Here is a 24,160-nt window from a genome sequence, read left to right on the forward strand (position 1 = left end):
CCATAAGAAAGAAAAGGCAGAAGAAGGGGATTTCTATGACATTTCTATTTCAGGTAAACACAATAATTTTGAAAACACACTGCAGATTCCAAGAGTAAGCAAAGAAATCTGACTTCTTTCCGCATTCTACTTAGTCAACCAGCACATAGGAATAGAAAAAAAGAGAGGAAAACTACAAGGAAAGGGCTCAGTCCAACTGAGAGTGCTTCATGATTTTTTTTGATGATCATCTTAAAGTGCCTCTGTTGTTCCTTTGTATTTTCTTCATGCCCACATGAAGAAAATACATGTAATTTTACATTCCTGGGATCACAGACAAAGTGGCTTTGAAGCAGAATGAGTGTCATCTTTTGGGGAGAAAGCCTTATTATCAAAGTTTAGGGCAGCATCTACCCTTTAATTTAGGTAGATTTAAGTTTGATGGTTTTTTTTTAAAAACTATTTTTCTTTTATTTCAAGGTCAAGGAAATATTATCATGGAGAAAAAAATGAAGAGAAAGGACATTCAAAAACAATGCAACTGGGCTAAAAGTCATGGCTACAAATTTAGAAGGAACTGCTTAATTGAATGAAATGAGATGTTTGTTTTTATGTAACGCCACAGGCTTTGGGGTGAGGAGCAGAAATCCCATTATTTGAAAGCAGATCTCAGTGACATTTTGTACATGGGTAGAAGCTACACAGCTTAGTAGTATAGTGGGTTGCATTTAGTGGAGCCGGTTGTCCACAGGTGTTAAAATACCAGGAGTCAAAAACAGTTTCTACTTTTCTGGAAAACTAGAGGTACATCCCATGATTAGATTTCATGTCACTTTTTTATTTTCAGAGCTCTCAGTAAAATCACCATGGGGAAGGGAATCAAATATAGAACTGTTTCTTTCTGAGTATTAAGATAAAGACTAAAAGTTTCCCAACTTTTAAAGCCTAAATTTATGGCAGAATATGGGCTTCTTTCTTTTGGATTTATTCCCAGAAATAGAGTTACATTCTTGGAAAGAATTCAACACATTCCTGGTTATTTTGGTCCAAAGGGCTCCTGTGTGCCATTCCAGCCCTTACCTCAGCAAGCGCATCCCAGCTGTGGCCCCCAGGTAAATGCAGGTGGATCCATGGAGGTGGGCTGGAATGTGCCCCTTGACTTTTTGCATGCAGTCCTCAAAGGCTTTGGGGGCATCTTGAGGGTTTTCTCCATAGCTGGAGATCCCAGAGCCTGAAGAGCAAGCAGTCAGCACTTCTTAGCCTTCCCAGGAACCAACAAGAGCAGTACAACTTTTAAATATAAAATAAATCAGCTCTGGAAATTAATGGGTTTTTGTAGGGGGCTGAAAATTGTGTATGTGCTAAGTTCCATGTGGTCACACAGATGAGTCAATTCCCAAAATATGGAAGGAAAGAATTACAAAGGTGAAAAAAGTAATGAGCCAAGACCTGCTTTTAAAAAAAGTTCTCATCATGGAAATTTCAAATATAAATAAAAGTAGGGAGAAGAGTATAACAAACCCATGCACCCATCTTCCAGTTTCAACAATGATCAGTCTTGCTCCATCTGCACTCTCCCATTCTCTCCTCATGAAGCAAACTGCAGACATGGTATCATTTCATTCTATAAATATTTCAGTATGTATCATTAAAAGATAAGAATTTTTTTAAAGAAACATAACCATAGTCTCATTATTCTACCTAAAAATGTTAAAAATAATCCCTTAATATAATTAAATATCTAATTAAGGTTCACATTTCCTCCATATTCATATTTTTTTCTCTCCCTCTCTCTCCCTCCACCTCTCTCTTTCTTTCTAGTTTGTTTGAACCAGGGCCCAAATAAATTCCATCCATTATAATTGGTTGGCATGTCTCTTAAGTCTCTTTTAATATATAGATTCTGCCCCCCCTTTCTAATTTTTCTTTGTAATTAAACATTTTTTTCCTTGCAATTTCATTTGTCTTACAGTTTCCCACAGTCTAGAATTTGCTGATTGCAGCCCCATGATTCATTTAACATGTTATTTGGTCCCAGTTTTTTTCTATAAATTGGTAACTGAATGCAGAGGCTTAATCAGATTCAGGTTTGAACTTTTTCAGAAAGAGTAGTTTATAGGGATGTGCATTTCCAATAAGAGGCACAAGCATCTGGTTGTTTCTCTCTTTGTGCTGTTAACAAGCATCAATGATCATTGCTTAGATCCATTCATTACTCCATTCATTAGGGTTTATGAAATGCTGATATTTTATTTCCATCATTCTTGCTTCACTTTTTACCTGAAATGCTTTTATAAAAGGAAAACTTCCTCATCGTTAACTATTTGATTACCCTACAGTACAGTTTGTACAGGGAAGGCAGGGGATAAGTGCTTGATTCTTTCCCTTTATTTACCAGCTTAAAAAATATAGATTGCATCTCTAGTATCTACCTAATTTAACCAATAAGGGATTTTGTTCGTTTGTTTGTTTGTTTAAGGGCATATGAATCTAAAGATATATTTGATATGTTTCAATTCATTGCAGTTACTATTCTTATTGGTGGCCTATCTTGTCCAGTGGCGCTCTCTTCAATTTGGCAGCTGAGTCCTTTTGACATGATCTCAGAAACCTTTAAGAACTTTTCTGCTTTCTAATATGATGAGATGTATCAATGACCTATATATTTCCTGCCCCAGATCTGGAATCTGCTGTTTCTCCAAGGAATCCTGGTTTCTTTTATTGAGTAACAGTATTTAGCATTCAAAATTTGGAAGCTAGGTTGCTTACTGAAAGCCTTTCCAGAAGACAGACCTAGAGAAAACTTTATTTCAAGAGAAAACACATCATGAATTCTTAGCGGTATTTCTAATTCAAAACTTCAAGTTCTTCCTTGAATTCATTGATATTGTATCTTTATCTTCCTTTTCCTAGCCTGTTTCCCAGCCCCTCCAACTTAATAACTCATTTGCTTTATTTCACAATCCACACACAACAGTCTCAGTATGACAAGCACTACCACCAATTATAGGATTATTGAAAACAATTTAAGATTTTTTGAAGTTCTTTTTGTCCTTAGGGTGTATCCTATTAGGCATGTGCAAGTGTCCATAAATGAAGCTTTCTTGAAATACATACATGCTAATTTGTTTGCATATTGTCTATGGCTGCTTTCATGCTGAAGTGGGAGAGTTAAATGGTTACAACAGAGATCATATGGCCAACAAATGAAAAATATTTATCCTCTAGCTCTTTACAGGAAAAGTTTGCTGTCCCTTGACTTAGATGATTTATAGGCATCTCCAACTTAATATATTTGAAACCAAATTCCTTAATCCCTGCCATGGCCCCAACCTACTCTACCCTCAGTGTTGCCCACTTTAAGGAGATGGTACCTTCATGCATGCAGTTACTCAGGTCAGAACTAATGTTCAGGCACCATCAACCAGGATGCTGCATATTGAATCTATCATAAAAATCTTGTTGGCTCTACTTTCAAAATACCTCTCAAATCTGAGCACTTCTCACTCCCTTCCCCAGAACCATTCTCGATCAGTGTTTCTCAACCAGCACTACTGATGTTTTGGGCTGGATTATTCTTTGTTTTGTGGGCTGTCTGTGAGTTATGCAATGGTTAGCAGCATCCTTGTTCTCTACTACTAGATGCCAGCAGCACGGCCAACCCCAGTTATGAAAACCAAAAAATGTCCCAGGCATTGATAAATGTTCCCTGGGGGGCAACATCGCCCCATGTTGAGAAGCACCAGTCTAGGCCAGACCACCAAAATGTCACCTCCCACTTGCACTGCTCTAATAGCCCTGGTTTCCCTGCTTCTGATCTTAGTCTCTTGACTACGTATTCTACATTGACAGAGTGACCCGTTAAAATTATGTCGTATCGTGTTAGTTCCCTGATCAGAATCTCCTAATGGCTTCCTAATATACTTTGAAGAAAATTCATTTGAGTAAATGTCAAACCCCTTACTGCATCTCAAGGTCCTCTATGAGCTGGCCTCGGTGACAGCTTTGGCCTCATTTCTCACTTTGGTTTCTCTTACTCGTTCTGCTCCAGCCACATCGGCCCCTTTGCTTTTCCTAGAAAATGCTGAGCAGCTGTCACTCTTGGCATTTTCTTTTGCCACGCCCTCTGCTCAGCACATTCTTCCCTCAAACAGGTGCACAGCTCACTCTCTCATCTCAATTTGGTCTCTGCTTAGCTATCACCTTCTTTGCTCTCCCATGAAATAGAATGATCACTCTCTATCCACCTAGCTGGCTTAGTTTCTCCTCACAGCACTTCTCCCTGACATCATATACCCATTTATTCTGTCTCCTTCATTAGACTGTAAGTTCTGTAACAGCAGAGACTTTGTATATTTTGGTTATTTTAGAATTCCCAGTGTCAAGAACAGTTACTGGCAGACAGCAGGCGCCCAATAAATATTTATTAAGTACATGAATCAATCAATCAATCAATCAATCAATGAGATTTTCACATCAGCTCACAATACTATAGTAAGGGGATTGTGTAGTCCAATCTAGAGCAAACAAAATATATTCTGCCAGAGCTGGTCTCTGGATAGGAACAGGTTAGGAGCCTTGCTAGAATGTGGAAATGTGGGGTATTTGAGCATGCCCCTCGGGGGCCTATTTGCATAAGGTTCCTTAAGCCTCCCAGAGGGAAAAGGAGATTGGATTCATAGGTTCATGGGATACTGGGATCCACAATCCCAAGAAAAGAGCTAAAACTGCTATTCCAATCTGGGAAGAGAGGGTTGGACAGCTGGCACAAGACTTACTTGAGGTGGGACAAAAGCAAAAGACATGAGCAAGGGATGCTTTCCAATACTGTAGTGGCCTGGTCCCTAGAGCAACTCTTTTAAGGTATTTCAGTGGAGGAGATGGTTAAGTTTAGGCTCTAGTGGAGTTTAAAGAATTTTTAACTGCTGGTTTAAAGGGAAAACATGAATGTTGCCTGTGAGAGAAGGCAGCAGGAACCATGAGCAGTGCCTCCTGCAGAAGAGATGAGGGGCAGGCAAGGAACCAGTGACCCTGAGGGAATGGCTTTAAAACAAGCAGCCAGAGCAACAGGCACCAGCATGGGGACCGGCAGCTAAAGCAGCACCCAGTGAACTCACGGAAAACAGCACCTGAGGACTGGATACTCACCAGGGGCCCCCTGAGAAAGAAATTTCTGAGGCCCTGGGCATTCGGGAAACACTGTTGGGCAAGAAAGCACTCACCAACCCCTCAAACTGGCCAAGGCAGGGGAGACCTGGGGAAATTTGCAACTGAGAAACTAGAAACCCAAATTATGCTTCCGAAGCTGCCTGTCTTCCAGGGGATGACACTTGCCAAACTTTAACTCTGTAATTTGAGCTGTAATTTTTGGTCTTCTGGTCATTGCGAGTATATATGGATCCCTGAGGCTACTGTGATCAAAGGGAAGATCCATTTATGGATGTGGTGTGGGCTCCGTGACCCTGCCCCTCCCCTAAATCACATCCAGGGTGGGCCAAGGGCCCCTACCCCTGAGAGACTGCCTGGGTCCCTTCCCATGAAAGTGCCACCTCTTTCTACAGTCCGAGGCCATCAGGACTGACTTGGCTGAATTGCCCTCCCGGGTATAGAGGCAGATCTTACAACTGTGTTAGAATAACCTTTTAGCAAGAATATCCACCAGGAACTCTAAAGTGTGGTGCCCCATAATTAATAATAGCTAACACTTATTGAGTGCCTACTGTATGCCAGGCATTTGCTACCTGCTTTATATATATTATGTCATTTAATATTCAAATAATTCCTGTGGGGTGGGTATTACTATTATTATGCTTTTTATTTTAGAGATGAGTGAGTCAAGACTCAGAGAGGTTAGATAACTTTCTAGAGTTCCCGCAGTAGGGATAAGGTGACATCTTAATCACTGTCCTACACTATCCTCTCCGCTTGGAATGACTGGTCTCTCTTTCCTAAAGAAAGCATCCTCTTTCATGCTTGGGGGTGAAGAAATGGCTCAGAAGTTAGGAGAACAGAGATGGGATCTCTGGCTGAAGTTTGAGCGACGGTGCTGCCGCTTATGAATTGTGGGCAACAATGCAAGGAGTACTCAGAAAACATGGAAGTCCCCTGTTGTGAGGAGCCCAGAGAGGTGCCATGCAGATGCCCCTTCAAAGAAAGGCTTAGTGTCTCAGCAGTTAGCTCCTTCGGGGTTTGCCTCAGCTGCAGAGAGCTGCCTTGCTCAACATCTTCTTCCCAGGATGGCAACATCCAATGACTGACAGTGATGGGGGGATCACAGCCCAGCCATGTCAGGCCATTCATACCCAATGCAGGACATCTCTAATTGGCTGGAGCTCTGTCAGGCCTGGGTTGCAATCTGACTTCTCTTTCTGTCCAATCCTCCTTCTTCCACCTTCCTTCCATGGGTGCGGATTGCTAATCACTCCCTTGCATCCCAGACTCTGTCTGGACATCTTAACTGTGACACCTATGTCCCAGGGAAGGCGAGCTCCTGGCTGCCCTCCATGGAAGGGCAGATGATCAGAACGCACCCTGGTTATCCAGAGAAGACGCTTGGTCTCCCTATGGGAAAGGCTAATTCTGCTTCCCAACTTTTTCCATGCCATGACCTGCAAGAAAGTATTCTATTTGGGCAGCTCATTGAGGGAAATGAAGGAGGTTGCTTGGGTTGGGAGGACTGGTTCACAGTCTATAACTTGTCCTATAGGCTGAGGGTATCCCTGTAACCCATTCAGAACATACTGGTTGGGAAGATCCAGGCCAAGTCAAAGATCATAATGCTCTAAAGAGGGTGGTGCATACATACACACTCACTAACTGGGCTTGATTATGTGGACTAAAGCCTTAATTGTAAAAGGCAAAATTATAAAACTTTTTTTTTTTTTTTTGGCTGCTCCATGCGTCATGCAGGATCTTAGTTCCCTGACCAGGGATTGAACCCATGCTCCCTGCAGTGGAAGCGTGAAGTCTTAACCACTGGACCGCCAGGGAAGTCCAAAACTTTTGATAGAAGAATATCTTTATGACCTCAGGATAGGGAAGGATTTCTTAAATAAAATGTACAAAAGTGCAAACCAAAAGGGAGAAGATTGATAATTGTACCTACATAAAAATTAAGAACTTCTATTCGTCAGAAGATATCATGAAGAAATTAAAAAGACACACCATAAACTGTGAGAGGATATTAGCAACAATATGATAATAATACTAGCAAAGCATTCATATTCAGAATATAGATAAAGAATTCCTAGGACTCAAAAGGAAGAATTCAAGCAGTTTGGTAGAAAAATGAGCAAAAGACATGAACAGGCATTTCACAGAAATAGAAAGAGTCATAAATATATAAAAATATACTTAACCTTATTAGTTACCAGGGAAATACAAATATCCATCAACAGGGAAAAATGAACCAGATACTGCTACTCATTGCAGCATAGATGAATCTTAAAAACCCAGTGGTAGTGAACAAAGCAAATTACAGAATAAACGTTTGCTTCTAATTAAATAAATATGTGCTTGATTCCATTTTCAAAACCAGGAAAAACTAAATGCATAAGGACAAAACTAAAGAAGAACAAGTAAACCATCAATCTAACATTCCGAATATGTTGTGGAGGAGGCAGGGAGTGCGTGGAGGGTCATTAAAGATGTTGATGCTGTTCTGTGTCAGGGGTCGGCAGCTCACTGGCCATATACAGTTCACCACCTTCTATTATACAGCCTGTGAGCTAAGATATTCTTACATTATTTTTAAATGGTGGGGAAAATCTTTTTTTAATATATTTTGTGGCATTTGAGAATTATATGAAATTCAAAATTTCAGGGTCCATAAAGAAAGCTTTACTGGAACAGAGCCACAAACGCCTACTGGTTTACAGATTGTCCATCTCTGTCTATCTCTCTCTACCCACCTCCCCACCATATACAGCCAACTGGAATATAATTTTCCTATTGGAATACAGTTTTCCTTGAATTTCTCATGTTTATGCATTATGAGCAGAGGCACTGACTGCCTTTGTTCTGGACTATTTTTTCAAGGATATTTGCATAATGAACAGGCTCAGAAGATATAGTGTTTCCCTCCAGAGCAAAAGGCAGGTACGCATTATAAATGTTTCAGATTCCCTAATCTCAGGGTTCCTCTTCTGTAACATAACCCACTGTGCGAGCAGGTACCATCTGGCCCTTTTTACATCATCCTGTGCAAATTGGGGCTCAGAACCAGCACAAGAAAATGCTGATACTCGGGCTACAGCTGTTTCTGTGAGTAATAAACTCTCCTTTGTTTCTGACCCAGGAGTCTTGGGTCTTCCACCAGCATCCATGAAAGTGCAGGGTAGAATCTCACACCATTCACAGTTCTTGACACCCCCCCACCATTTTACAGATGAGAAATCTGAAACCCAGAGAAGGGAAGGGACTGGCCTGAGGTCACTGTACTGATGAGTAGCAGCACTAACTCAAGGTCTCATATTTCCCCGACACCCAGCCCAGTGCTCAGTCCTTGCCTCTGGGCAGCATCTCAGGACTCCTGCAGGCCTCTGAAGGACATTATGACATTCCCTTACTTCCCTTGGGCCTTACCTTTCACGCTACATTTGAAGGTTTGACTGACTACTCCAGTATTATTCTCCTTCTCTCCTGGCCATTGATACACGTAGACTGTGGTTCTGGAAGACCCGGCATCGAGCACGATTCCATACTGAATAAAAGGCGGGGAGGGAGAGTCAGAGACAGGCATCTGAGGACCCCTTTTCCCAGGGGGCCACCGAGAACCCTGAGTCCTCCCAAGAGCTTAACCCACACTGCTTCATTTAGGTAGGAGCTGACCAAAAAGAAAAAACTATTTTCTCTAAACCAGCTTTGTCTCCATGGACTCTGGATGGAGGGGTTGGGGGGAGATGGGTCAGGTGTTCTAGGCCGCAGTTCTCAGCCTTGGCCTCACATTAGAATCACTTGGGGAGCTTTTGAAACTCCCAATGCCAAGGCTGCACCTGAGACCCATTAAATCAGAATCTCTGTCAGTGGAGCCAGGCACCAACAGTTTTTAAAGCTCCCTTGGTGATTCCAGTATGCAGCCAAGGTTGAAGATGAGTACCCCAAAGATCTTGCATGCAAAGACAGTCTCCTGATTCCTCCTCATCCAGACTCTGCGGGGGGCCGGGGGGGGGTGCGGTCAGAAGCCACCTTGGTCTCAGGAGTACAGTGAATAGTCAGTCACCTGCTGCCCTCTATTTTCCAAACTTCCTGGCCTATCAGCCTGGGATAAACAACCAAAAGGAAACCATAGGTAGGAAGTTCTCACAGGGGAGTGACACACTGATATCTGCATCGGCCTTCAGAATGAAAGTATTCCTGCTTAAGGAGGAAAAAACTAAAATACAAATGAATGTTGACATATTATCCCACTTTGGTGACATGTGTGTGAACAAATGGACAGGAGGGTATTGCCAGCCATCTCATGCAGCTTGAGGCAGGTGCCAGGGAGCTTCGCTTGAAGGTGTGGCCCAGCCCAGGCCCTGGACCAGGCCTGCCTAGGAAGGAGCATTCATTAGCAGCCTAGGGGCACTGGAATGAGTTATGCTGACCTAGGTCACTATCTGGTTGGGCTTGGAATCAGCCCAGGGCATCAGAGGCTTCTGGGTGTCACCTTTTCCCCAATTCCCCCACCACTGAGTTAGCCTAGCCTGTCCCAGAGGGGAAGATGACGTTGGGTTCTGGAGGCAGGTCAAATCAGATGGATTCCTACTTTTCCGATATTGCCTAAGAGACCTAACCTCTCTGGGTTCCCTTGTCTTCAGACAACTTCCTTTTAGAAGTAAATAGGAGACCATTTGCCTGATGCTTAGTGGCTGCTCAGTAAATACAGGCTATATAGAAAAATCAGTGAAGCAAAATAAATAAAATTGCAAAGCAAGAAAAAGAGGAAAAAAAGTGAATAACACCCCTCAAATCCAACTACTGTTTTAACACCTTGTTATATATCTTTTCCAATGGTCTTCTGTGCATACAACTACATATACACATATGTGTTTAGACATATGTTTTTAAATCAACACAGGATTACACTACACATAATCTTCTCCAATGCTCTTTTCTTACTTAAAAAGTATATCATGGGAGACTTCCCTGGTGGTCCAGTGGTTAAGGCTCCACGTTTCCACTGAAGGGGGCACGGGTTCGATCCCTGGTCGGGGAACTAAGATCCCGCATGCCATGCAGCGTGGCCAATAAATAAATAAATAAAAGTATATCATGAACATCCCTCCCTACCAGTAAAAATACTGACATGATTTTTAAGCCATTCATCACATCCACTATGAGATGTACAGTAGCTGATTTAACCAATCCTCTGATTCTAAACTTTCTATCACGAATGCTTGCTTCATTTGAAATAGGAGCAAATAAAAAAATGTTACTCCAGCTTCTCCATTCTATTAAAATAGAACATCCTGTGTACATTGGTATTTGAACTTGAATAGCCTCTTCACCTCAGCTCTTCAGTCTGATGCGTGCTGCCTGGGATCCTGACATGACACCCCCCATGGCAAACAGAGGAGGCATTGTTCACAATCTGTTCCAGGCAGAGGCTCCCCGTGAGATTAAAGCACAGGTTGAAACTGAAGGAAACCAGGCACTCCAGAGGTCTGAGCCTCTGTATCAGTCTGCTTTCTTTCCTTCCCTCTGCTGCCGAGCTGCTCACCAGCCCCTCCATGCCTGGTACTGATAAGAGGAGAGAGAGCATAAGAGGGCAGCTACTCCAGAGGGTGCCTGTCTGTCCCCAAATCTTCTTTATCTCAACCCTTCATGAAGAATGCTCGAGGCTGCTGGGCCAAGATCAGAAAGAATGAAGAATGTCCATTCTCATTTGTAAGTCCAGGAAAATGGGATTCAGTTTTCACCAGAATGGGCAGCAACCAGAGACTTTGCTCTGAGATTTGCAGGAGAAATGGCGGCCCCTGGGGCGCCTGCTGATGTGGTGACAGGGGCAGCCTTGAGGCCCAGTGCTACTTTGCACTAAGACGATCCACCCCCACCCCACCATCGTTCACTGGCATTTTCAAAAGTGGAAAAATTGGTCTTTAATCAGTTTTCAGAGCTCATTTGCCTAGATCAGTGCAACTCAGTGTGGTTCCATGGAGGGAGGGGGAAGGGGAGAGTGAATTTCATTCAGTTCAGCTAGGTGGGTGATGTTTGGATGAAAAGCGTTAAGTCACCTTTTGTTTAATGCAGTGTCAGAAAAAGAAACAAACAAACATGGTCTGAATGTGGAACTGAAGATACAGTCAGTGGGTGAACCAAAAGGAAACATATGAACCCCATGGTCCAAAACTCAAGAACTTTGTGAGCTTCTAACAAAAGCAAAAGCAAAGGTCATAAGATCAGCTTTCTTAGATGTGTTTATTATTATTATTATTATCATTATCGTCATCATCATCATTATTACTCTTACTATAATAATGAGAATAGTGGTAGTAATAAACATTTGGCGAACACTTATGATATGCCAGGCACTGCACAAAGGGCTTTAGTAAGGCAGGTGTTATCATCATCCCCACTTGACAGATAGGGAAACTGAGGCTCACAGGGGTTAAATAATTAGCCAAGGTCACAGACTTGGGATCAAGCCGGGGTCTAACTGACTCTCAAACCCATACTCATAGCCCCTGTGCTTTCACTGAGTTCCAAGGAAAACAAGTCTTAACAGGATGACTGATTAATAAGAAGGTGTCTGGTATGGTACGGCAGACTTTCTTTGTTCAGACAAAAGACCCTCAGAAGCAAACTCTTGGTTAAGTGGTGTGCAGATCTGGCTGGAGAGGAGAATCACCAATTTGAATAAGGAGCCAGGGCCTTCTGGAAAGGAAAAAACCAATTACCCAACTCTTGTTCTCCAAGAGGTAAACCAGGGTGGGCCACAGGGCACTAGATATCCAGGCTGATGACTGAGAATGGATGAGGGTTAGAAGGAAATGGTTTTAACACAGCCTGGCCCAGTTGTTGTGCTTTGGAGAGTCATGTGACCCAAGGTGGGGATCTGACTGGCAGAAAAGCAGTGTCCCTGAAACCTGGGACCCTGCAGGCCCCTTTTCAACAGTGGCACCATGTGGCTGCGAGTGGCAATGGCAGTGGGGTATTGATCAGATGGGTCTGAGAAGCTCCAGGGCTTCTAAACAACTGTGACGCGGTTAGGAGGGCGAAACCTCAAGAGGAAGATATTGGACTTAATGATAATAAAGCGGCGGGGTTGAGGTGGGGGGTGCTGAGTGAAAAATAAAGGCGACGTCATCATGTTTACTCTTCAAGCTGATAGAGCAGGTCAGACCAGTGACAGTGAAAAAGGGACTGGGGATATTTCCACAGTTGGCTAAGTTTTAATAGTTCCGCTTTTACACTCAGATAAACCAAGGTTAGGTACGCCAACGTTGGATTTAATAGCCAGATATCATGACTTTTCTTGTGGGTCTTGAGGAACATTCCAGGGCCCCTCAGATAGGCCACTGTGGAGCTGGCCCCTCAAAACCAACTGTCAGCAGCACACAAAAAGGCAAAGCAAGGCTCAAGGTATGAAAACATAAACAATGAAAAAGCCTTTATATTCACTGGTCTCCACCTCCACACTGCCCTTCCTGCCCCTAGCACACACTGCAAAACAAAAGAAAAGGTCTCTGGGCAGCCTGAGAAAAGCTGCATGTGGAACGCCCCCTTCCAAGCTGTCATTCTGCTCCTACTTCAGCTGGCCCAGGACATCTGTCTTTTCTTATAACTAACCCACTCAGTGAAGCAGAATGGGCCTTCTGAGCCAATATTCCTGTGTTATACAACTTCCTGTCCCCTACAACTGGGGCCCGACAGCGAGATTCTGAAGAGATTAAAAACCCCCTCTCTGAACTGTCTGCTAATTGGTGAGGGTACATCTACTGGTCCTTCCAAACCCTTGCCTAAGGCCAATGTTCTCTGCTCTCTTTTCTTCCTTCTATGCCAAGTCGGCTATTTCCAATCTGTGTAACCGTGGGAAGCTATTTGCCCTTTCTGTTCCTCTGTTTTCTCATCTTCAAAGTGGGAATAATAATAATCTATCTACAGGGAACAGTCACTGAGGGTTCCCTGCCCACAAGCCCTCAGACCTTACCACTGTGACATCCAGCCATGCACTTTCTACCTGCCTGAAGGCTGTCTCCATTGGCTGAACCTACCCGAGCCCACAATATGCCAGAAATACTAGAGAGCTAATGTTCCCCAGGGAGCAGCCCTCAACCAATGACTAATGGAAGCTGGTGTGTAAATTCGCCCTTGAGTAGGATGACTGTGAGGCAGATGTTCTATACGCCCATGGCAGAGGACACCCCTGAGGTGAGAGTTCTGCACTGGCTCCCAGAAATCCCTGGCAGGACAGCTCCAGCTGCCCACAGTGGTAACCTGCTGGGTAATAGCCCCTCCATTGGCTGCCTTCCCTTCTGTCTCACTTCCCATCCCCCTACAGTTCTTCCTGGGGTCACCCCCAGATGACCATCTTGCACAGGCATCTTTGACTAGGGGAACCCCTCTGACACAGAACTAAACGTGTGGTCTCCTCCTTCAACATTGCCCTCCATACTGCTCGGGGACCCACTTTTCTGTACTCAGTTTATTCTTCAAGTCTTCTAATTCCTCTATATCCCTCCAGTTTGAATTTACCTCTCATCTCCCAAAACAACTGCCTTAACTAGCTCATCCCTCACTTTTAAAGGGCCTGAGGGAAAATTTTATAAATGAAGACTTCTGCCCTGCCCCACCCCCACCTGTCCTCTTCCCATCCCCAGGCAAATCCACAGAGTAAACAGCCTCATGCACCTGTGTGTTGACTGTAGAGGGTGGGCTAGCTCAGACCCCACACCCATGCTCTGTCTACTCTCCCTGCAAGCAACTGCCCCTTTGCCACCCCTCAGACCAGTGGTGAGGTCTGCCCTCAGCAGGAGGCCCACACAGACCCTGGATTCTGGGGTCCCAGGCACCACAGCATGTTTTAGAAGGGAAGCACGACTCTTGGTGGGCACATTCCCTTGTGCCATGGAGAGATATACCTGGAACGCAGCTAGAGCTGGTTCGTTTGATTTATGGGGTCTAAGGGTGGTACTGGGGTCTAAGAATGGTTACTGGGGTCTAAGAGTGGAACCAGCCTTCTCCGCAATTGGGAGGCACGTTCCTCCTCCAATTCAGCACCTTCCTGCCTCTGCATCCATCCTCCCTCCTTCCCTCCTGTGCAAAGGAGGACGTATTTTCCCAGCAGAGGCCAATATCTCCTCCTGGGTTCCCTGTTCAGAACTTAGGATCAAGGAACAGCGGGAATTAAGTGAAGAGAGCCGTGGGAACAAGAGGGTCCGGGTTTCAGTTCTGGTCCTGCCATCCACTGGTCAGACCTATGTTTCCTCACTTGCAAAGTGGTGGTGACAGTGCTTGTCCTCCTTCCATAGTTGGTATAAGAGTTCAGTGAGATAATTCAGGGAAAAATGCTCACTCAACTGAATAGCAATTTACAAAGTGTAAGGGGATGGTATTTCCCCTAGTTGCAATCCTGATTTTATATAGTTTATAGGAGAAGGCAGTGCCTGGAACTTGGGAAAACAGATTCTCTAGGCCTTAGCTAATGTCTTTGGACAACCAGGTAACTTGTTTTCCTCTCACCATTAGACAGCTGCATAAGGCTTTTTATTTTTCTTTTTTATTCATGCTATTCATGGGGGGCTGAGAATCTTAAGTAAAATACCTTATAAAAGAACCAAATTCCATTATCTAAAAAAGATTTTAGGGACTTCCCTGGTGGCACAGTGGTTAAGAATCCGCCTGCCAATGCAGGGGACATGGGTTCAATCCCTGGTCCAGGAAGATTCCACATGCCGTGGAGCAACTAAGCCCATGCGTCACAGCTACTGCGACTGTGCTCTAGAGCCTGCGAGCCACAACTACTAAGCCTGAGAGTTGCAACTGCTGAAGCCCGCATGCCTAGAGCCTGTGCTTCACAACAGGGGAAGCCACTGCAATGAGACGCCCGGCACTGCAATGAAGAGCCCCGCTCGCCACAACTAGAGAAAGCCTGCACACAGCAATGAAGACCCAACGCAGCCAAAAACAATAAATAAATTTAAAAAAATTTTTTTAGGAAATTCCCTGGTGTTCCAGTGGTTAGGACTTGGCGCTTTCCCTGCCTGGGCCCCAGGTTGGATCCCTGGTCGGAGAATTAAGATCCCACAAGCTGCACGGCGAAGGCAAAAAAAATAAATTAATTTAAATAAATAAATAAATAAATAAATAAATAAGATTTTACTTTAATCCTTTAGAAAAGTGAACTCAGGATGGTAGAGCAAACTCACCCATGCAGCCAAGGCAATATTAGTTTCTTTTTTACCTTTTAAAAACCTCTATTTCAGATATAGCCTTTGAACACTCCCTAACAGCAGGAAGATGTAGAAAGGACTCTAAGGTCAAGGATAAATACTAAATGAGATTCAAATAACATAGCTTCTATGGCCCTTGTCCAACTAAGAGAGGTTTTCATATTTTTAAAGAGTCATAAGAAGACAAAAACAAAAACAAAAGAAGATATGCAACAGAGACTATAAACGGCTCTCAAAGCCTAAAATGTGTACTGTTTGGCCCTTTACAGAGAAAGTTTGCTGACTTCTACCCAAAAAGGTTGAAGGACTCACTGACTCTCTTCACCTTTCATTTGACAGTCTCTCATGGGATCACCTCCTATCACCCTTAATAGCCAAGGCAGAAGGGATGCATACAATTCTCAGCCTACCAGAGACCATCCATTTGGGGATGGACTTATCAAGAGCTGAGAGAGGCTTCTGGAACGTAGCATAAGGTCCTGAGTAATTTTGGGGGGGAAGAGTCAGAGGGATCATGGCATACTTCTAGACTCAACAGAGGTAGCACAACACAGCTCAAGAAGTCCTTTCAGGTCCTTGATTTTGTTTACCCAGCCTAGGCCAGAAGAAGAGCCCGGGTCTCCTGGTCTTCACTCATGAGCAAGTTTGTGTCATCTAGAGGAACTGACAAGCTGGTAAATCTTTGGTAGCCATCTATAATTCTTGGCTACAGAGTCTAGCTTTGGTTCTAACAGTCAGGAGTCAAAGCAAGACCTCACAGTCCTAGGAGAAGGTGTCACCACTATCAATCTTTCACCTCAAACATCACAAACCCAGCATGTCCAGTCTTTCTCCCTGGGTTCTTACCCCACCTTTCCCTGGCTCCAGCTAGAGGTAAGGGGCAAGAATTTTCTTCTCTTCTAACTCATGAGTTTAGAATCATTGATGTCAGAGCCCATTTCTTCCCTTCAATGCCAACCCCTTCACACCTACCTTCAGTCCTGGAAGGAGAACCTCTTTCTGGTGAATCTGGATGAGTGTGACAGCTACAAGCACCACAATGCTCAAAAGCAAGAAAACCAAGGTGATGATGGCTGAAATTCGGGAGAGGGCCTTGAGGCCTAAAATGGGGAGACCCAGAAGACACATGAGGGGGAATTGGGAACAAGGTCCTGGCCTTCTTTGTAGACTCTGTGGACTGGATGCTTAACCACATGCATAAGTCACTTCCTCTGGCTTTAGTGAGACCAATACTTTTAGAGCAGCAACTGGGCTCAATACCCATTTATCTTTCCTCCAAAGAGTGGACTAAACCAGTGTTTGCGGGGAGGGTATGCATGGTTTAGTTCTCTGGTATTTCCCGAAGTGTGTTATGCATATTACTGGTCATCCCTGAGATGATTTACAATAACATTTGTTTCAATGTAGATTTGAAAACTATGGGTTTTCTATTAAAGCAGGTGATATAACATTTCATTTGAAAATAATCTCAGATAAATAAAAAGAAATTCATATTGTATTTCAGATGTAATCAATGATTATAAAGTTCAGTACATGGTGACTTACCGTCAAGCAAATAGTAACGCGTTTGAATTCCTAAGATATGTGGGTTCCCAGTAAGAATTCAACCTCAGTCATTTTTCCTGTGTCTATAGTAAACGCATAGGGTCTCCCCTACATCTTCACAAACAAAGAGTAACTAGACCCCAATCCACATGTTCCCTCCCAAAGTGGTCATATAATCTCTGGTATTTGTATTTTAATCATAACTATATCTATCTATGTAAACTGTATCTATCCATTTAAAAGCAAAAGGAAGAATGTAGCATATGAATAGTCTTCAACTAAATATATAGCCTCTGAATAAAGGTAATTATATAATTATATGCATTATATAGTAATATATAATGTATCATAATGGACTATTTCTATTTATTAAATTTAAACTAATATTTCTTAACTAGATGATTATGAGCAAATATTTACTTGGGTCTTAACAAATCAGTGGGCTAGTGAAAATTTCATAAAGTAGCAAATATACTTATTAATAAAAATAAAAGAAAAGAAAGAAACTTTCTGAAATGATTCCATTTATGTTAAGTTCTAAAACAGGCAGGTGACAGAAATCAGAACAGTGATTGCATGGGGGTTTGGGGCAAGGGTCCACTGGGAAGGAACACGTGGGTACCTTCTGGGGTAATGGAAATGCTCTTACATCTTAATAGGATTGTGGGGTATATGGGTGCGTGTGTTTTTCAAAATTTATCAAATTTTCCAAAGTTCTTTGGAAAAAACTGAAAATCAAAGCAAACCAGCTCCTTAGGTACAATTTCCCTTTTAAAAAAAAAAGATTCTTATAAATTGTCCCTATTCAAAAAACATAATCCTTTCAGAAGGCAAGAATACCTAATTTAGGGACACAAGTTAAGATCTATCCATTTCACTGTATATAAATTATACCTAATTTTTTAAAAAGATAAAAAGACATTTAATTAAAATATTGACTAAATAATAGTCTTGGTAGAACTATTACAGCATAAACATAAGTGGTGACACTCAAATGGCTGAAATATGATAAACACTAGCATAACAGGAAGATCACTGAATTCAGAGAATCCAAATATTTCTCTCACTAATTGTGTATTTAAATGTAAATTAATTAAAATGAAATAAAATTTAAAAACTCAGTTCCTCAGTTTCACTAGCCACATTGCAAGTGTTCAGTAACCTGAAGTGGCTACCATATTGGGCGGTGTAGCTACAGAACATTTCTACCATCACAGAAAGTTCAACTGAATAGCAATGGGGTAGATCCTGTCCTATTCCAGAACATATACTTTTAGATCATCATAACCTATGCTTTACTACTCCTTCATTATTTCTAGGAGACATTTTCTTGGAAGAAAAAAAAAAAAGAGCATGTATATACTACCATATAGAGTTAGATTCAGCCTCAATATCCAATCTCATCACAATGCTCACTACTTGGGGAGGCCAGTCATGCAGTGGGTCTCAATAGCTCAGAACAGCCAACTCTTACCACCTCATCTGGTTCCCCTGCAGTATAGATGCTGCCACAGACACTTCCTGATGTCAAAGGTGGTCTGTAACACCTTAATTCTCCTACCTTGTCACTGGGAGTGAACTGGAGGGGGACTTGTCAGTATTTATCAAAATTGCAAATGTGTATACCATCTGCCTCAAAATCCCACTTTTGGGAATTTATTCCACAGAACTAGCCCCGAGTGTGTTAAATGACTTGTACACCAAGTTACTCATTGCAGAATCGTTTGTCATAGCACCTGGAGGGAGGCCAGCCACTGTGGAGTTAACCTTAAGAGCCCCTGAAGGGGTCCTGGATCACCTTTCTGTGATTCCAGATCAAAGGATATGACCCAGACAGAAACCGGTTTATCCACAGAGGCAAATTTTTGCATCAACTTTTAAACAATGCATATGCCAGTGTCAGTTATAGTTTAAGGGATTTTTTATTTTCCCCTAACAAGACAAGGTAGAGGTTTAATCTGCCATGTTAAACTTGTCCTTTGGAAGGAATGTAACGTTAGTCTGTATGTGTGACCTTACAGTATATTGTGTTAAAATTTCAAAGTGTTTTGAATACCCAATTTAGGGGCACCACTAAAGAACATCTGTCCACGGGGCGGGAGTGGGGGTGATATGTAAGCAGTCTCCTGACCACAGCCAGGAGGCTGGCCTCCGAAGTCCTCTGTGCTTTAGCAGTTTTCAGGTAAAAAGCTATGATTACCTTAAGCAAACCCTTGCCCCAGCAGAAAAGCCTATCACAAAGCAAAATGGACTAGACCAGGTCTCGTTCATTTAGGGAAGGCAGCCTAGAGCTGTGCTGTCATTAGGGCTGGACAAGCACTGTAATTACCAGGTGCCTCCCGAAAGGGGAGAGGCCAGACCCTTCTGGGCTTCCACATGAGCAACTCCAAAATGTGCTCCAGAGGCAGGCAGGCAGGCAGGCAGGGCAAGCTTGGAAGTGTGTGTGTGTGAGTGTGTGTGTGAGCATTCTACACATGTGCCTTCAGTATCAGCGGTAAGAACGCTGACCCATGGCGGGGGTGGGGGCGGGGGGGTGCTGTAGGCATCTTGCCAGAAACAACACTGGGATGGGAAGAGAGGCAAGCTCTCCAAGTGCTTTACAATTCATCACAAAATCAACAATATTCTAAAGCAGACCTGACACACAGCTGGGTAAGGGAAACGACAAGGGCCAAATTAATGGATTATGCAAACCGGAAAAACCATTTAAGCGAAACAAGCATGTTAGTCCTTGTTTTGTGTCGCTTTGACGAAAAGAATTACTTTTATCTGTGGAATGCCGGGTGGTGAAAGCCCGGTGAGCGACTGAGTCTCACACCAAAGAGGTTAAACCGTCATTTGCTGGGGACATGGATGAAGAGCTGTGGGCTGAAGCTGGGATTCTCGGGTGATGTGACAAAATCACATTTGCTGCCTGCTGAGCGATACTAACCTGCTTGCTCACAAGGTTGGCGGGTCAGTACCGTGAACATCTCTCCTTCCAGCTGCAGGTGAGAGAACACAGAATGACAGAGCTTCCGTGGCCCCTGACTTAACGAAGTTCCAAAAACTTGCACCATGTTAAAACACAAAGCCACTTCACTTCTACCGAAGGAAAAGCTTCTGGGGGACAGATGAACCTAGAACTTCCAAGACAGACCCAAAGCTGGGCTTACATTCTAAGGTCAACTCCCCCCCCCCCGCCCCCCCACCAATGGAAGGAAAGGAAGAAGAACGGATTTGCTGAATTTTAAACTCAAAAAGATTTCTAAGAAGTCAAGCTTCTCCTGCAGATTTTCCCACCTGTACACACCTCCTGGGGAAGAACAAATCCTTCACCTATTATGAACATTCACAGCCTGAGGAAGGGCTGTTCTTCAAAGCACACCAGCAAGGGAGGCTTGTGTGTGTGTTCGCGGCCCGCGAGCCCGAGGTCGCCCTTTCAAGACCCAGGACGGTTATCTGTGGCTGCTGGCTGGCGACCATTGCAAGAGGATGTCGGGGCCCCCGGCATCCAGCGCCCCAGGATATGGGAGGCCCCACGCTGGGCTGCGTCTCCACACAGCCAAGGCATCCAAACGCCCAGCGCATCTTCGGACCCGAAGAAGCGCTTGGTAAAGACGTGTCCACCTCTCCCGGCACGGCGGGGACCACCTCCCCACCGCCCGAGGATGTGGGGCTCGCGTCCTTCGGTCCCTCCCTCCGGCCCCCTGCGGAATCCGATTCCGTTTCCTTCCCTCCCAGATCTCAGCCTCACGAAGCTTCCCGTTCCTTCCGCGGCGGCTCGGACACGGGGACCTCTGTCCTCACCTGTGCGCAGACGACCCGAGGAAGGCGACTGGCGCTGCCGCAGTGCCAGCTGGCGGCCAGAGCGCAGGAGGCTCCTGAGGAGGCGGGGCGAGGCGGGACGGGGGCGGGGCTGCCGCGTCCGGGGCCCGTCCCCTGCGCCGGTCCAGGCCAAGCACCTCTTCACCTTCCCTCTTCTAGTTCATCACCACCCGAAGTGGGGGTGGGGAGGGGCGGGAGGCGCGGCGAGGCCTTGGCTCTCCACCCGCGATCCCGCCCGAACCTACCTGGGGAAGGTGGGGCAGGGGCGATGTCTTCTGCCTGCCGCCCTCTTCAATGTCGAGGCCAAGAGCCTTTTGATCTGTCTTTTAGTTTCCACCACTGTTACCCCAAGCCTAAGAGGAGGGGAAGTGGGGGCAGGGCAGGGCAGAGACTGGGCACTCCGTGGGTATGCACAGGTGGGCCCTGTGCCCCACCTTTCTGTGAAGTCGAGACAAGTAAACAACTGTCATGTTGGGGGTGAGGCAAGTAAGCAGACTGGTCCCTGGGTCACTTGGACCAGGAGAGCAAAGTATACAGAGACGTTCCCTCTCAAATAGTTTAGCAGAACCACCTTGGCTATGCCCAGGGACATTCTCACTGGTTACTGAGCAGTGCTCTCCCCCACTGCATTTTATATGTGTGTCATTAGGCCAAAATTCAGGGCAAGCACTGCCTGGAAGAGGCCAAATACGAAAGATGACAAAAATGCAGCCATTCAAATGCCCCAGGAGTCTGTTTTTAATTCAGCAGCAGGTAGCCTTCTGGCCCCTCTGAGTGACCCCCAAGGACTCTTGGAATGATCCCAGCAAGAGGCATAAGCAGGCTTTGTTTTTTTTTTTAAATATTTATTTATTTATTTTGCTGCGCTGGGTCTTAGTTGGGGCATGCAGGATCTTCTTTGTGACCTGCGGGATCTTTTTAGTTGCAGCATGCAGGATCTTTAGTTGCGGCATGCGGGATCTTAGTTGTAGCATGTGGGATCTAGTTCCCTGACCAGGGATCAAACCCGGGCCCCCTGCATTAGGAGCATGGAGTCTTAACTGTTGGACCACCAGGGAAGTCCCAGAAGCAGGCTTCTGTTGGATCATCCCTCTTTGTGGTTCCTGAATGTCTGGAAGGAATTGCTGAGGCCCCAACTATGTCCTTGGGAGCCAGGCCCTGTGCACCACTAGTTTTCTGTCCTGTGCAGGTAGGGCCAAACCCTTCATGAGGCAAGAGGGCCTTCAGAGAACAATGCCCGTTTTGAGACCTCTGAGACCAGAGAGGTCTGGGTGTGTGTATGTGCGTGCACATACTCACACACACAGGCATGCAAGAGCACCAGTCACTCACCCCGAATCTGATGGACACGGACCCTTGCAGGAAATTTGTACGGAGTCTACAGTGGGGCATTCAGTAAATACTTGCTAAATTGCAAGACTTCTTTTCATTGAAAGCTGTGGGTCAGTGAAACACAAGGCATAGGATTGAAAGATGAGGGACTCTCTGCACCTAGGGGACCATGAACCCACAAACAGCTGCTGACGCTGCACCTAGGCCTGGGGTCAGTAACACTGGCTCTGAGGGATGAATCGCTGACCTTAACATCCCCAGTGGTTTCCCAGGAGCTGAGAAGAGTTGCCTGGGCCTAAAGGGCCTTGAAATTCAGTTGGTACAGTTCATACTTTGAATGCTCTCCTCAATCTACAGGCCCTGGAATTGTGAGCACCCACCTCCTTTGAGACCCCAAATCTACTTTTATTTTTCCAAACTTCTCTGAAACTCTCTGTTCCAGGCACTATCTCACACTTCTTTGCGGCTCCCCAACTAGTCCTAGTCATTCAAAGGCACTTCTCCCTCAACCTTCCATGTATAAGGACACACACACACACACACACACACACTTCCCCATCAACCCTCCACATGCAGGAACAAACACAGATACATACATATACATACATACGCAAAGGTTTATGGTTTTTCCTGATTTAAAAATAATACAGATTTGCCTTACCAGGCATCAAACCATACTATAAAGCTACAGTAATTAAAACAGCCTGGTTTGGGCACAGGAATATACCAAGAGAGCTGAAGAACATAAGAGATAGTTCAGTATCAGACTAGTTAATGGGTATGGGATCTAGTATAGCATCAAGAGGAAATTGAAAGAACATATTATCCAATAATTAGTTTTGAAACCTCTACTTTTCATATTTTGGAACAAATCCCAGTCACTCATCAGACATAAAAATAGATTTTATGTAGATTAAAATTTTGAATAGAAAAAAGGATTTAATATACTAAGAAAATAAAGGAGGATATTTTTATGATCCTTGGGAAGGAACAGCCTCTTCTAGCATGAGATTAAAGCAGGGAGATAAAGTAAACAAACTTGCATCCATAAAAATGTAAAACAACTGCCTTGAAAAAGACACCCCCCTAAAAAAAGGGATCAACTGTGGGGAACTATTTAAGAATGTGATAGCAAAGAGTAAAAAATCATGATATATAATGAAGTCATACAAATCTATGGAAATATATGAATATCTAAAGTAGAAAAGTGGACAAATGACAAGCACTGGCCAATTTAAAAAGAATAAATGGCCAATAAACATGGCAAAGACGTTTAATCTCATTACTTATCCAAAAGTTGTCAATTAAAACTTTAATATCTTTAAATAAGATTTTTTGGGGGACTTCCCTGGTAGTCCAGTGGGTAAGACTCTGTGCTCCCAATGCAGGGGGCCTGGGTTTGACCCCTGGTCAGGGAACTGGATCCCACATGCATGCCGCAGCTAAGAAGTCCACACACTGCAACTAAAAATCCCGCCTGCTGAAACTAAGACCCAGCGCAACCTAAATAAATAAATAAATAAATAAATAAATAAATAAATAAGGTTTTTTTAACTGATCAGTTTAGCAAAGCTTAAAAATATCTGTGAATGGCTATCATCAAAAAGAACACAAATAACAAATGTTGGCGAGGATGTGGAGAAAGGGGAACCCTCCTACACTGTTGGTGGGAATGTAAATTGGTGCAGCCACTGTGGAAAACAGTATGGAGGTTCCTTAAAAAACTATAAATGGAACTACCATATGACCCAACAATTCTACCCCTGGGTATATACCTGAAAAAAATAAAAACACTAATTGGAAAAGATACATGCACCCCAATGTTCATAGCAGCACTATTTATAATAGCCAAGATATGGAAGCAGCCTAAGTGTCCACCAACAGATGAATGGATAAAGAAACTGTGATACGTGTGTGTGTGTGTGTTTGTGTGTGTGTATATGCCTATATATATATAAAATAATTTTGCCATTTGCAACAACATGGATGAACTTGGAGGGCATTATGCTAAGTGAAATAAGTCAGACAGGAAAAGACATACTGTATGATATCACTTATATGTGGAATCTAAAAAATACAACAAACTAGTGAATATAACAGCAACAACCACAAAGGATCTGTGA

At 43.9% G+C, this 24,160-nt stretch overlaps 1 protein-coding gene and 1 long non-coding RNA gene across 4 annotated transcripts in view; one reads left to right on the plus strand and one right to left on the minus strand.

Annotated features, from left to right (window-relative positions):
* The window catches only part of ENTPD3 (ectonucleoside triphosphate diphosphohydrolase 3), a 34,206-nt gene extending 13,450 nt beyond the window's left edge, over nt 1-20,756 (minus strand). For all 3 annotated transcript variants that reach the window (XM_059937598.1, XM_059937597.1, XM_059937599.1), the window contains exons 1-5: nt 20,688-20,756; nt 19,831-19,882; nt 16,326-16,453; nt 8,563-8,680; nt 1,060-1,210 (exon numbers count right to left, since the gene is read on the minus strand). In XM_059937598.1, coding sequence (XP_059793581.1) covers nt 1,060-1,210; nt 8,563-8,680; nt 16,326-16,453; nt 19,831-19,870 — 437 coding nt within the window. In that variant the 5' untranslated portion in view covers nt 19,871-19,882; nt 20,688-20,756. The remainder of the gene's footprint in view (nt 1-1,059; nt 1,211-8,562; nt 8,681-16,325; nt 16,454-19,830; nt 19,883-20,687) is intronic.
* Nucleotides 1-24,160, plus strand: part of LOC132374907 (uncharacterized) — a 172,015-nt gene that overhangs the window by 37,816 nt on the left and 110,039 nt on the right. The gene's annotated exons all lie outside the window — the stretch shown is intronic.

Source organism: Balaenoptera ricei, chromosome 11, assembly GCF_028023285.1.
Source record: "Balaenoptera ricei isolate mBalRic1 chromosome 11, mBalRic1.hap2, whole genome shotgun sequence".
Classification (NCBI taxonomy): Eukaryota; Metazoa; Chordata; class Mammalia; order Artiodactyla; family Balaenopteridae; genus Balaenoptera; species Balaenoptera ricei.